Raw genomic sequence first — 14780 nt, 5'->3', positions numbered from 1 at the left:
TACAATGGTAAATTGTATAGGTGCACTAGTTCGGCGAAGAGACGGTGATACAAGTGCAAAATAGATAGTAGCTATAGGTTTTTGTAATCTGAAATAATAAAAACAGCAAGGTAACGAGCGATAAAAGTGAGCGTAAACGGTATTGCAATGCTAGGAAACAAGGCATAGGGTTCATACTTTCACTAGTGCAAGTTCTCTCAACAATAATAACATAGATAGATCATATAACAAGCCCTCAACATGCAACAAAGAGTCACTCCGAAGCCACTAATAGCGGAGAACAAACGTAGAGATTATGGTAGGGTACGAAACCACCTCAAAGTTATTCTTTCGGATCGATCTATAAAATAGTTCATACTAGAATAACACCTTAAGACACAAATCAACCAAAACCCTAATGTCACCTAGATACTCCATTGTCACCTCAAGTATCTGTGGGCATGATTATACGATATGCGTCACACAATCTCAGATTCATCCAACCAACATAAAAGTACTTCAAAGAGTGCCCCAAAGCTACTACCCGGAGAGTCAAGAACGTGTGCCAACCCCTATGCATAGGTTCCCAATGTCACGAAACCCGCAAGTTGATCACCAAGACATACATCAAGTGTTCTCATAAAAGACTCAATCCGATAAGATAACTTCAAAGAGGAAACTCAATTCATCACAAGAGAGTAGATGAGGAGAAACATCATAAGATCCAACTACAATAGCAAAGCTCGGGATACATCAAGATCGTGCCATAGAGGGAACACGAGAGAGAGAGAGAGATCAAACACATAGCTACTGATACATACCCTCAGCCCCGAGGGTGAACTACTCCCTCCTCGTCATGGATATCGCCGGGATGATGAAGATGGCCACCGGTGATGGGATCCCCCTCCGGCAGGGTGCCGGGAAGGGCTCCCGAGAGGTTTTTGGTGGCTACAGAGGCTTGTGGCGGCGGAACTCCCAATCTATCTTCTGTTCTGAAAGTTTTAGGGTACGTAGGTATATATGGGTGAAAGGAGTACGTCGGTGGACCTCCGGGGTGCTCACGAGGCAGGAGGGCGCGCCCTAGGGGGGTGGGCGCGCCCCCCACCCTCATGGGCAGCCCGGGACTCCCCTAACGTGCATTCCAAGTCTATCAGGTTGCTTTCCTTCCAAAAATAACTTCTCCAGATGATTTCGTTCCGTTTTGACTCCGTCTGATATTCCTTTTCCTCGAAACACTGAAATAAGCATAAAACAACAAATCTGGGCTGGGCCTCCGGTTAATAGGTTAGTCCAAAAATAATATAAAAGTGGATAATAAAGCCCAAAATTGCCCAAAACAGTAGATAAAGTAGCATGGAGCAATCAAAAATTATAGATACGTTGGAGACGTATCAATTGTGCTGGGCGCGATGGAGCGGTGGATGTCGGGGCAGCGGCCCGAAGAGAATCACTGTGGCGACCAGACTTCTACGGCAACGATAATGGTGGGAGCGATGTCAGCAGCGCGGTAACGATTGCGGTAGTCAGCTCTTCTCCGGCGTGTTCACGGTATTGCCTCGGTTTGTTTGTTGCTGTGGAGTCGAAGCTGCGGTGGCAGGGCCCTATGGTGTACGATGACTGGCTGCAGGTGGTCCGTTCAGCGGTCTTCCGTGGCGCCATCCGTGCCTGGTTTTGTTCTTCTGAGTTCTCCGTCAGAGTCAGAGCTGCGTTGTCTAGCCGTAGGTCGACATGTCGTCGAATAGGGTGGGCTTTGCCCTGTGTGTTTCAGTCTTTGGGTGTGGGCTTGGCCCTTGTTGTTCCAGTTTTCGCCCGGTTTTCCTTAATTAACTGAGCAATTCTCTTCTGCTTAATTAATAGATGAGGCAATCTTTGCCTCCGTTTCGAAAAGAAAACTTTATTAATTATTCTTGAGGACCTTACAAAGTATTACAAACAATATTCCTGAATCCACCATCTCGGCAACATATGCCGCTACTCTTATCCATATGATGAAGGGATGCTAGTTGGGCCACTACACAAACCACTCACCTAAACCTAACATCAAAAGCCGAAAGCCCCAGCCGAGCCACATACCGGGTCTGGGGCACAATCTGGTCAGACACACTCTTGTGTCGTCGCAGCCATCTTCCACAGGTCCGTCTTCAGAATATATTGAGTCTTCTACCTTGTGTAGGCCACTCCGCCATCGACGTCACCATGACGCCAGACAGCAACCTCCTCCTGCGCGAGTCCATCTCCGCGCATCGGGCGTCGCGCCTCCACAGCGCCATGCCGCCGATCTTCGCCGCCAACAATGGGTGAGATGAAGTACCGTTCCACCACGACATGTACTGATACAGAGCGCTAGACAGAACAGCTCAAAGGCAACAGCAACTACGAAGCAGCGCTAATGCCATCACCCTACACACGGCGCAGGACGAAAGCCCTTGGAGCAGCCGCAAGTGAACAAGGCCGGCACAAGCCGCCAGCCGCCACCACCAGAACCACCACTGCACACCCGCCACCACTACTATCCCCGGACGACGCGTCCAAGAAGGAATACGACGTCGCAACGCCGTCGCCGCCCAACCAAGGAACCAAGTTTTCACCACTAAGCAGAGGGCAGGAAGAGGAGGAGGGGAACCTCACCAAAACCTCCAAGGAGGGGATCGGCGCCAAAGGCGTCGACTTCGCTGTGGCCGCCGCGCTGGCCAAGGTGTTACCCCGGTTCCAACTCACAACCTCGAACTCCCAACCACCCGAGCCGAAGGACAGCACCAAGAGGGACGCCGGCCACCGGAATCAAAAGGGGATCGAGCAGATCGGGCAAGATGAGGCGGGCCTTCTCCACAAGACGTCGACGCGGTCCGCGAGGAGACCACCGCATCGCGACCCACGTCCGCTGCCCCCTTGCTACCCACGCAGCCAAGAGGACAGCCACCCAGCGCCCACCGGCGTCACCTGCCGAAGGATCCACGCCGGGCACACCATCCGGGGCCGCCGCCCCGGTGCCCTAGGCCCTCCACGAGATGCAGAGCAGCCAGATCCCCGCCGCCACCATCATAGATGACGCGCGCGCGAGCCGGGGGCGCACCTCAGGCGGCGGCGGAGTGGAAGGAGGAGTGGGGAAGGAGGGTGGCGGCGCTAGGGTTGGGAATCCTCGAGTCGCCTCAGAGAGACGACGCGAGGTACTTGACTTCATGCTTTGGAACCATAGACTTGCGACACACTATTTCTTAGTGTTACTACCCGTTCTCCAGGTGCCGCATTGTAATCCTTCTAACATTGAGCTTTGGTTCTACCCCGAGAGTGAGTTATTAATTTTTTTGAACACACTACTTATTCCTCAAGAGACTCTCTTTTCATCCATAACTATATGTGCACCCCATTACTGCATCAATAATGCACCCTATCCCTTGGGGCTTAGATTTGCATGCGATCCTGATTAGCCCAGGAGCGCACCCTGAAGCTGGTGGCACTATCACTCTGCTAGAGTCAAGGTTAAGTTACGAAGGCAGCGTTTTACCGGGAAGGAGAAGAGTTAGAGGAAGAAGATAGGTGCACCATTGGATCTAAATCCAATGGCAGAAAGATCACGTGGAAGTCAGGTGGGAAATGGCGCCAACTCTTCGAACAGTGAGTTTAACACATCAAATTCAACAACAGAGGCTAAGCATTTATATACACAATGAAAAAGCATCCCCTTACAACATTCCATGATTTTCCGATGGAAGGATCCGTTGCTAATTGTTTCACGATAATTTAATATGAACATCCCTCCTTTGTTTTTCCACGTATAAGTGTAAAGTTTGAAAATTCACTTTCAATAACATGTTTGTGCATCTTAATTTGTACTACTACACTAGAAATTCAATACTCACACCTTGAAGTAAAGTAGGAGTATTTGGATTAAGAGCGGCATTTTAGTTCTCGAGCAACATTGTTTTTTAAAGAAGTTCCTATAGTTTTAAACCATTCTAAATTTTCCCCATGATGATCTCTTCGCGAAAGAGCTACCGAGCCAGGTGTGTCAGCAATTTCTCCAGATGATCTCTTTGCGAAAGAGCTTTGTGACTTGCTCGCGAGCTTGGAGGTTGCTAGCTCTGATTCGGGCATGGAGATTGCATGCCTCCTGACGGGGATAACAAATATTAGCAAAAGCAAGAAGATGTGGAAACGCAAAAGGGGTGGTGCCATAGGGAAGGTGTTTAGAGTTGCTTGATGGACGATATTCGATCTCTCGGAGCGTCGTCTTGGTATGGTTGTCATTGTGATTTGGGTGGTGTCCGATGTGTATTTTCGAAGTGTTCTTGTCGGAGGTTCTTTTGTGCTTTTGTGGTGGCCAGATTATGGGTTGCTGTGTGTTGAGTGTGTTTGGGGGGGCACCTGTCGGTTGTGGGGTTCCACGCCATGTGAGTAGTCCACTTGTGGTCTGTTCGTTTTTCTGTAAATTAAGTGGCTAATTCTCTTCTTTTTAATTAATTGATGAGGCAAAATTCCCTCCTTTTCATTTTTGCTCATATGCATAGAAAGTTCTACTCCCTCTGTAAACTAATCACTCTTATACTCTTATTATGCCATGTGAGTATTAGTTTATGGAGGGAGTGCATAAATTGTGAACTCTTATTATAAAATATTTTTGGTTTGCAAGGTATAATGAAAAATTAGTTTGGCCCAAAAAGGAAAATATGTATTCATGTAACTTTTAAAGTACTTATATCACATTTTTATATACAGGTAAATTCTTTCACACAATTTTGAGACTTTTAAACACTGTTTTTATTAAAATTAACTAGGCTTTAGGATAGGTATCATCGTATTTAAATAATATAGCACTTTCTCTATTTCGCCATTCTTGTCATAAATTAAAAAAATGGAAGCACTACATTTAGAAAGCAATTACAAGAAAATAACATACTATAACATGCTAAGTGTCTGGTTAAGGCTGATTATTCTTTTAGTTGGAGGCGATGTTACCATCGAGTGTGCTTGGCGCCGGTGTGTGCCTTGGCGTTTCCGAACAGTAATTCTCGAAGCAGTTAATATGCTTACAAATCAGGGAAAATGCAACAAGTGCACCCTTGCTTCTCTCAATGAATAATAATGAAACAAAGATTTTCATGGCCGATGATGTGTTACCGAAACACATTTTCTGAAGAAGGGGGACACCCCTCGCAGAAATAAGAACACATAAATAGAGACTAGGCAAGACCTGATTGAGTTGTATGACAGAGACATTTTTAGTTTATTAGCGGAACAGACGAGATCCCTTATTAATCAACTACATATGCCGTCGTATGTATGTCACCCAGGAAGCTCGCTCTATATATAGTGGTTGATTGAACCCACTACCAAGTTAATTAGCTCATTTGCCTTGCAACAAGATCTAATTAACTAACCCCAGTGCGTTAGACACCACTCACGAAAATGCCGATGTTGCCCAGCTCCTTCACCACCTCCTCCTCATGGCAATCACACCAAGATGCCTCCTCGATTTGCACTAACCAGGAACCAGACTACGACCATCCTTACTACTTCGGCATTGAGGAGGTAGCCGTGGACGCCGACGAGCTGGAGCTCGGCCTCCGGGCTCACAAGGCGACCAGGGTCGACTACCTCAGCTCGCCGTACCAGGCGTCTTGGCCACCGGCGCAGGCCGACCTCGAGTCGTCGCGCGTCAGGAAGACGAAGCAGTTCCGGGACGTTCTTGAGACGTGCAAGCAGAAGGTGGAGGCCATGGAGGCCATGGAACGGTCGTCATCGCCGGTCGGCAGTGGCGGGTTCGAGGAACAAGGTGAGGCGCTGGTCGCCGTGGACGACGTCCGGGCCGGCGGTGGCGGCAGCGGAGCTGATGGCATGCGGCTCGTGCAGCTGCTTGTCGCCTGCGCCGAGGCCGTGGCGTGCCGCGATCGCGCGCAGGCGGCTGCGCTGCTGCGTGAGCTGCAGGTTGGCGCGCCCGTGCACGGCACGGCGTTCCAGCGCGTCGCGTCGTGCTTCGTGCAGGGCCTGGCGGACCGGCTGGCCCTGGCGCACCCGCCGGCGTTGGGCCCGGCCAGCATGGCGTTCTGTGTCCCGCGGTCGTCGTGCCTCGACGGGGCGCGCGGCGAGGCGCTCGCCGTGGCGTACGAGCTGTGCCCGTACCTGCGCTTCGCGCACTTCGTGGCGAACACGTCCATCCTGGAAGCCTTCGAGGGAGAGACCAACGTCCACGTGGTGGACCTCGGCATGACGATGGGCTTGAACCGCGGCCACCAGTGGCGCGCCCTGCTCGACAGCCTCGCCACACGGGCCAGCGGCAAGCCGGCGCGCGTTCGCGTCACCGGCGTCGGCGCCCGCGTAGACACCATGAGAGCCGTCGGGCGCGAGCTCGAGGCGTACGCGGAGGAGCTCGGGATGACCCTCGAGTTCATGGCCGTCGACCGCACCCTGGAGAGCCTCCACGTGGACGACCTTGGCGTCGAGGCCGACGAGGCCGTGGCCATCAACAGCGTCCTGGAGCTGCACTGCGTGGTGAAGGAGAGCCGCGGCGCGCTCAACTCGGTGCTGCAGACTATCCGCAAGCTCTCGCCGAAGGCGTTCGTGCTCGTGGAGCAGGACGCCGGCCACAACGGGCCCTTCTTCCTGGGGCGGTTCATGGAGGCGCTCCACTACTACGCCGCGCTGTTCGACGCCCTCGACGCGGCGCTCCCGCGCTACGACGCCCGGCGCGCGCGCGTGGAGCAGTTCCACTTCGGCGCCGAGATCCGCAACGTGGTCGGGTGCGAGGGCGCGGCGCGCGTGGAGCGGCACGAGCGCGCGGACCAGTGGCGGCGCCGCATGAGCCGCGCGGGCTTCCAGGCCATGCCCTTCAAGATGGCGGCCAAGGCGCGGGAGTGGCTGGAGGAGAACGCCGGCGGCAGCGGATACACGGTGGCCGAGGAGAAGGGATGCCTCGTGCTTGGATGGAAGGGAAAGCCCGTCATCGCCGCCTCGTGCTGGAAATGCTAGACGCCGATCACAGCTGCTCGCCGCCCGGCCGCTTTCGGAGCACTTCACGGTGCTCGCAGTATCCACGAGGACGTTCACGTGTACTTCTGGGAGGTGCCGCAGTGTAGGTGGGCGCCGCCGAGGTGTTCACGTTCATCGGGCAAATGGAGTTCTTCTACGACCAGGCGCGGGACGCCGTCCGGAGCGGCGTTCAAATACGCGAGCTCGGCGCTTCTCCTTGTTGTGGTGGAGAGGCGGGCGGCGTGGGTGGATCCCGACGACATCAACGATGGCCACCTGGAGTCCTGGACTATTTCTTCGCCATGCTCTGCGTCGGCAACTTCGGCACGTACCTGCTTTTCGCATGCATGGTGGCACAACAGCAAGAAGAATGCTGATTGAACTAAGAGGTCATGAGTGGTAAGCTACATCAAAACAATAAACAATGAACTAAGAGGTCACCGTGTATACCAATAAATTCTGAACGCTTGGTGATTAGTCAGTACTTCTTTTTTTGCGAATAGATTAGTCATTACTTCCTCTATCCTGGTTTATAAGTTGGACACATATTTGAACCTTTTTAGAAATATATATGTGTTTTTTTTAACATCAGTACAGACACAAGCGCTCATATACACGCGCATACACTCATCCCTATGAACGCACACACGCACACCCTACCCCTATGAGCACCTCCGAAAGACTGAGCCGGCATATCATCTTGAAATTTACGAAGTCACCGTAGGCACCTCGTCGTCGATGGGAACGTCTCCTCCCACTGAATGCGCATCGCCGGAAATCCTGAAATAAATCCAGGAATAAATGCGAGCACCAGGATTTGAACCCTGGTGGGCTGGGGATACCACAGTCCCTCTAACCATCCAACCACAGGTTGGTTCGCTAAATATATATGTGTTATGTTGTACAAAAAGTATATCTTTACATTTGTCGCCGAATGAGATTGAAACATATATTTTTTATAAACTATTATGTTTTGATAGTTAAACTGAAGAACTCTATGACCGATGAACATTCTGTCAAGAGGGAGTAACGCATGCTATTTCTCTAACGCAATAGTAGAATGAGAGTAGGAAACACTGCCTTTTCTTGCTGCAAATCTCGAAGCAACTCTACTCCAAAATGTTTCAAAACCGAGACTACAACAATGTTGTCATTGAAGCGACATGAAGGGACAACACAATCTACAACTTGGCACAATCATAGTCAAACGCCTCTGACCAGATGAAAACGACACGAAAGGATATTTTCATAAAAGCACCTAACAGTTTTGGAACAAAATTGAGCACAATCGAAAACTAGGGGTAAAACCGTATGATGGGAACCAACTAAGGCAAGAATGTAAAACACCCAATATAATGTCCCCGAAGCCGTTAGCAAGATCTAGCCACGGGTATTGCTCCATCCGTCTTGTGTTAACAAACAGCCGTAGTCGCTAGGGTTTTTCCATGCCGCGATCTCGGTTCCGGCCAGCGTCCAGAAGAGTGGGGACCCATCCTCTTTGTTGTCTTGAAATAAGTTCTCTTCAGCCTCTCCCTACCAAAATGGTTTCCAATTCAGCGTCAATGAAGGGCCTATGAAAGTAGGTGTTGCACTGTTGGTTCTGTTTAGGTCTTGGCAGTTGGTATGTCTATTAAGGGAACCAGTTGACTGGCTATTCGCGCGGCGACTTCAACCTCTTCATTCATTTTGTTCTGCAGTAGAGTCCTGTTTCTACAACCCTCTGGATTGATGGTGAAGGATTGCTATCCTGCGTTGCCTCAACCAATGTTCCTATAGCAGCTGCTAGATCTTGCTGTTACCATCGAGTGGCTATTACGGTCTTCAAAGCCTTGTATGGCAAGGGCATTTGCAGGTATGTTTGCATCTCTTCCTACTTGTTCGCTGATTTTTCAAGCTTCGGCGGATGACAAACAATCAAAGGAAGAATACGATCAGTATGATTTTTTATGTTATTTTGTTTTTACTTTTCTATCTTGTTGTCCTTCGATTTACTATTGTTTTCCTTGAGATGAATATGAGATGTCCTTTGGGAGTATTTTCTCAAAAAAGCCACCATTACTGTCCTTGTAATGGTTCTCCTCGCTTACAATGCAGTTACGTCTCAGAACACGAAACGCCAAATCTACGTCTAGATTATGTTATATTTTCTTTCCTCCATGTTAGATCTATATGTTATTAGTAACAGTGTTATGAAGGTGGAGACGTCGTCACGTAGAATAAACATCTCGTGATGCTAATCCCTTCTTGTTGTGAATATCATGGTCAACACAATCAATATCGAAAAGTTGGTGATGTATTGGACCCAAAGATCGACAACCATATATCTGATTCTTTGTCGTCTGAAGATTCAACATGTATTGGCGATGGTAGTAGTGTCGCTGATGTGAAGTTTGGTTTTGTCAATGGTACTCATATTTTTGTTGTTTTGTCCTCGCAGACTTCTTCCCAAGTGGTATAGTGATCAATCTACAGTTAAAAAACCTGCTTTATAAGGGGCGTGTCCCCCACCACAGACCACATGCCTAGCAAAGGTTTTGTACCTAGCCATAGCGGGTCCAACGGTCTTGGGTTCTCACCTATTAGGATGAGCGAATCAAGCAGCTCTTGGAAATATTCGAGGTTAGTCCTGCTTGTGCATATTTGGTCTCCAGCGTCTTTCAGTCGGAGGTTTGGAGGAACACCATTCGCAAAAGGTGGAGCCGGAGATGACCACTTTAAATGTTTTTAATGTAACTTTTAGTTTGATAACAAAAATTTGTTAGTCGCTTGAGTTTCGGTGTCTTTGATCTGACGTACTATCTTAGTTAATCAATAAAGTCCGATTATTTCCTAAGGTAACACGTGAGTGCAAGAAATACGAACTACAAAACCGAATAATTCTAGTGCAAAATAATAATAAAAGAACTAGCCGCCAACATCTCCCACCACCATTTACGTACATCACCCTTATCTTAGGCAGCCTTCTCACCCCTGGGAGGTGGGTGGAACCAACTCGTATTGTTGCTTCACGTGTAGATTACATTTTGTATATTACTCATGTTCTTTGGTGGCGGCGTCTAAACGGTGGATGCAACGTTGTGTGGACTAGAATGCCCCCCACCTCTCCCCACCATGATCTTCATAGCGATGTTTGCGTGGGTGGTGGTGGGCGGAGGCTACTGCCATTTTGTTTTCTCATGCTTCTTCTCTTGACCATGGTATTGTCTTACGGTGGTACATCGATGAAGCAATGGCGCGGCAACTTGCCTTGTGGGAATTGGGCGTGCCCTTGAACTTGACACAACGTATTCAGATGTCTAAGTTTTTGTGGCCGACATGCTATTGCATCTATCGAAATCCTTCGAGGTTAGTGAACCTTATGCATGATTCGTTACGTATTGGGCACACTGTAGACTATTGAGATGCCACCGAGAGAGTTAGAGATGGTGACACACCGAAAGGGCATCTTATAAATCTGATAATTATCAAGGAAAATGTGCGGTACAATGGGAAGACAACTGAACGAAGAATGACCAGTAAAAAACAAAGTTACATTGAAAATCATACTAGTCTAGTGAGAATGCTATGGTGTAACTTTGAGTCCGTAAATTCTTTGTTAGTCGTGTCCTTTTATGACCTGATGTTATTCACTATGTTTACTTGATTAATAAAGTCAGGTCTACAATGTCTAGGGCAAGTAAAGGAGCAAACCAGTGCATTGTTGGGATAAATCTCATGCATCCGTTTTTATAGCTTAGTACAACTTATACATATGCACACTCACCCCTATGAACGCACACATGCACACTCTATCCCTATGAGCGCCGGTTCGTGCGTCCACTGTTGATCCGGAAGATCGCATGCGTAATGTTTACCGTGACACTGAAGTGGCAATGTTACATCAATAGATCCGTTGACAATACCAAGGGGCAACGACTAACTAATGCATGCATGCATGGGTCCTTCACTCAGTAATGCTACACGTACAGGATTATACAGGCTTTTACAGGTTGATTTGAAAATAATGTGACGTGGAAGTTTGTGATTGGATTTTATTTGTCAAAGCAGGCCCCACCCCTTGAAAATCAGGGGGGGAGTGTTTAGTTTGTTGGTATGTCCTCGTACGGGCCTGTAGATGCCCGTACGTTTAGCATTTTTGGTCCTTCACGTCATATGATTGGCTGAAGAGAGTTGCCCTCAATCGTCAGTAGTGATGGCCGTGTGTTTGTTGCTACTACTTGGAGCTAGCTTTACTTCACATTGTAGAATAGGACTAGTAGCGTGTTTTTGAAATATTATTACTGATCATGGTCATGGTAACAAGAAATGTCCATTTTTAATTCTACCGCGAAAACGACGGGCGGTCGACGGCCCCCCTGCATCCTAACGCTAAGCACAGTGATCAAAATTTGCTAGCAAAACCGTTTCAAGTTTAATATACCAAGCATAGATATGAATGAATATTTATTTTGTCGGTATCAAGATATCTCTAGAAGCGCCAGCTCGCCTATAATAGATATTTCTGCTATGTACATTATTTGGTTTGGACTACATGATCTCGCTCTGTCGTTTTAGAAAAAGAAGAAGGTGCTATTATTCTCTAATTTATCAACCATCTGTACTATGTTGTAAACAATGCATATCATATGACTGTACTTGCAAGATCCTGGCTTTTGAACTCCATTTGCTAGAGCCGTGATTTTGGACCAATTCGTACCAAATCAAAAATGTCAAATGGAGTGCATTTAAATAAGCCATTAACTTTCTGCTTCACTAGCATAAGAGAACTCATCAAGACAACAAATCTCGGACTCATGCACAGCCATTGCACATGATGACCAAATCTCTCTCTTTCAGGGATGACCAAATCTCCATGCATGTTAATTTGCAACGAAAAATGTAAGCTACTGCTTGTACGTGTGCAAACGTACCAACGGATCGTGGAATGGAACTCTGACTTTTTTATTTCAAAACTTACTTAAAAGTTGCAGGATTTAACTTACTTAACGGGTTGTCAGTTGTAATTGATGTTTCACCTAGTACATGCCAGTTTTTACCTTACCCTCACTTGCACGTCCAGCTCACTTTTGTTTGTAACACGCACCAAGCTACGTCAATTATCATCAACTCGTAACAAATTGCAAAATTCTTTGAAAGCAACACAAATATAATTATCACGCCCTTTTGGAAACGAAGTCCGAGGCTTCAGCACATCGGCTTTCGTCATTTTAGCTTCGCCCGTCGACCGCCACCAGGTGGCCTTGTTTTTCTTTTCTCTTATGTTTTTCTTCGGGCATTACTGTGCTGCTGCCCCATCCTTCGTCTTTTTGAATTATTTGGATGTTGGTTGTATGGATCTTTGATTTATCTATAAAGCAGGGCGCAAGCCTATTTCGAGAGGCCCAATCGTGAGATTTCGGGGGGACATAGTGCAGCTAGCATGGATTTGTCTAATGGCGCCTCCGGCAGTAGGACTGCTCCCTAATGAATAAAGTGCGCTTGCCTTCTAAAATCCAACTTTTACCATGATTTAGATCAATGATTTATATTGTGTGACTTCAGAATTATATACCATTTGCAATTTCTTTCAAATAGAAATTCAAGGTATAAATTTTGTCACATATAACCCACATTTGGGTGCTTTAATTTATGGTCAAACTTTAACTTAGCTGTATTTTGTAAACCTCGTCTGTATCAGCAATAACTGCTCCTAAGTCGTATCGTGTATGTCCCATAATGTAATGCCCGAGCTTGTATTCTCTCTACTCCCCCCGTTCCTAAATATAAGTCTTTGTAGAGATTTCACTATAGACTACATACAGAGCAAAATGAGTGAATCTACACTCTAAAATGCATCTATATACATCCGTATGTGGTTCATGGTGGAATCGCTCTAAAGATTTATATTTAGGAACGGAGGGAGTACCTATCAATAAATGATACGCAAGCTTTGAGTATTCGTGAAAAAAGTCCTATAAGTATACCCCTGCCAAGCAATTGCATGCATGGATCCCTGCAGTTCACCACATATACGGCACATGCATTTCGTTCCACGCATATGATCGAAGTTTGGGGTGCTCTACGTTTTATGTTATGCTCCCACTACAAGAATTCCCTTACTGGGTCAAGGATACAAGGATTCTGCTCGATCTGGAGTTCTAGAGGAAGAAGGAAAGGGGACCGGGAGAGGAGAGCCGCCGCCTAGCCAATTACATCAACACCGCCTCGCGCAGGAGGGGAACAGAGAGTACTTAACCTAGCGAGTGGTGTCCCAGACTTTGGCCGTCAGCCGACTGTTGGGCCTGACTTGTCGACGGGCCCGTTCCAGCCCAACGGGTGCTGCAGTAGTGGTTGGGCCAGGGGAAGCCGGGGCCGTAACACCCCCTCTCCTTGAGACACAGCTTGTCCCCAAGCTGGTGCCCGGGTAAAATGCTGCCGAAGCTCCTCTGCATCTTCCCATGTCGCGAACTCCGGCGGCTGGTCGGTCCAGCGCACCAAAACCTGGGGCACTTCCGAGCGGCCGCGCTGCATAGTCCGGCGTTCCAGGATCTCCTCTGGAACCGGGCTTGCTGCCGCTGTAGCAGGGAGCTGGTCTTGGACTTGTTCAGTTGGCGGGAGAGCTTGACGCAGCTGGGAAACATGGAAGACGGGGTGTATCGAGCTGGAGTCTCGGAGTTGCAGCTTGTACGCGACCGTGCCGACGCGTTGGAGAACCTTGTACGGCCCGAAGTAGCGGAAAGCCAGCTTCTGATTGGCACGGGTAGCCACGGAGCGTTGCACGTACGGTTGAAGCTTGAGGAAAACCCAGCCGTCGACGGCGAACACCCGATCAGATCGACGCTTGTCGGCGGAGTCCTTCATGGCCTGGCGCGCTCGGAGAAGATGCTGGCGGATCAAGGCCTCCATCTGTGCGCGGTCTTGCAGCCAATCCGACAGGTCCGGGGAGGCACACGCGACGGTGTCGACGATGCCGAAGTGGCGAGGCGCGCGCCCGTAGAGAACCTCGAAGGGAGTGGTGCCCAGAGCAGAGTGTGGTGAAGTATTGTACCAAAATTCAGCAAGGGGCAACCAGGCATACCATTTTGTAGGGCACGCATGGACAAAGCAGCGAAGGAAGGTCTCGAGGCATTGATTGACCCGCTCCGTTTGTCCGTCCGTCCGCGGGTGGCGCGCCGTGCTCATCCGCAGCTTGGTATGAGTGAGGTGGAACAACTCCTTCCACAGGGCGCTCGTGAAGATGGGATCCCGGTCGGAGACTATGGACTCGGGCAATCCATGTAGCTTGTAGATGTGAGCCACAAACGCCTGCGCCACTTGGAAGGCACAAATGGGTGAGATAAGGCGATGAAGTGGGCATATCGAGAGAATTTGTCCACGACCACTAAGATGGAATTGCAGCCAGATGATCGGGGAAGACCCTCCACGAAATCCATCGTGATCATTTGCCATGCTTGGTTGGGCACCGACAGTGGCTCTAGGAGGCCGGGGTAACGGACACACTCAGGCTTGGCTTGTTTGCATATCTGGCATTGCCTCAACGAAGAGCTTGACATGGTGCTTCAGCCCAGGCCAGGTGAATAGGCGTCGACCCGCCGGTAGGTTGCATTAAATCCTGAGTGGCCCCCAATTGCTCCTGTGTGTAGAGCGTCCAGTACTTGTTTCTGCAAGTCCACATTGTCACCCAGCCAAATGCGCCCATGTTGCCGAATGATGCCCTCCTGTAGTGTGAACCCATCAAGGTTGCCTTGCTGTGTGGCCAAACGGGTCAGCAGGCGTTGAGCCCCGGGGTCACCCTCGTATCCCTGTTGTACAGCTTCGAGCCAGGCTTGTACTGCAGTGGTAATAGCTGCCAAATC

The 14780-nt window shown here is 48.9% G+C and overlaps 1 protein-coding gene across 1 annotated transcript; it reads left to right on the top strand.

The window, feature by feature from the left end:
* The first annotated feature begins 5374 nt into the window (after nt 1-5374).
* On the top strand, nt 5375-7468 carry LOC119281832 (GRAS family protein RAD1-like). The gene has a single exon (XM_037562253.1). The coding sequence runs from the start codon at nt 5386-5388 to the stop codon at nt 6943-6945; it is 1560 nt and encodes a 519-aa protein (XP_037418150.1). The 5' UTR covers nt 5375-5385; the 3' UTR covers nt 6946-7468.
* The last annotated feature ends 7312 nt before the right edge of the window (nt 7469-14780 follow it).

The sequence above is a fragment of the Triticum dicoccoides genome, chromosome 3B (genome assembly GCF_002162155.2).
Source record: "Triticum dicoccoides isolate Atlit2015 ecotype Zavitan chromosome 3B, WEW_v2.0, whole genome shotgun sequence".
In the NCBI taxonomy this organism is placed as follows: Eukaryota; Viridiplantae; Streptophyta; class Magnoliopsida; order Poales; family Poaceae; genus Triticum; species Triticum dicoccoides.
The sequence above is the reverse complement of the archived record's forward strand: the minus strand, read 5'-3'. Positions and strand labels throughout refer to the sequence as shown.

Bases quoted from the DNA above. Each gene is read 5' to 3' on its own strand.
- LOC119281832 (XM_037562253.1), top strand. From the start codon at position 5,386: ATGCCGATGTTGCCCAGCTCCTTCACCACCTCCTCCTCATGGCAATCA.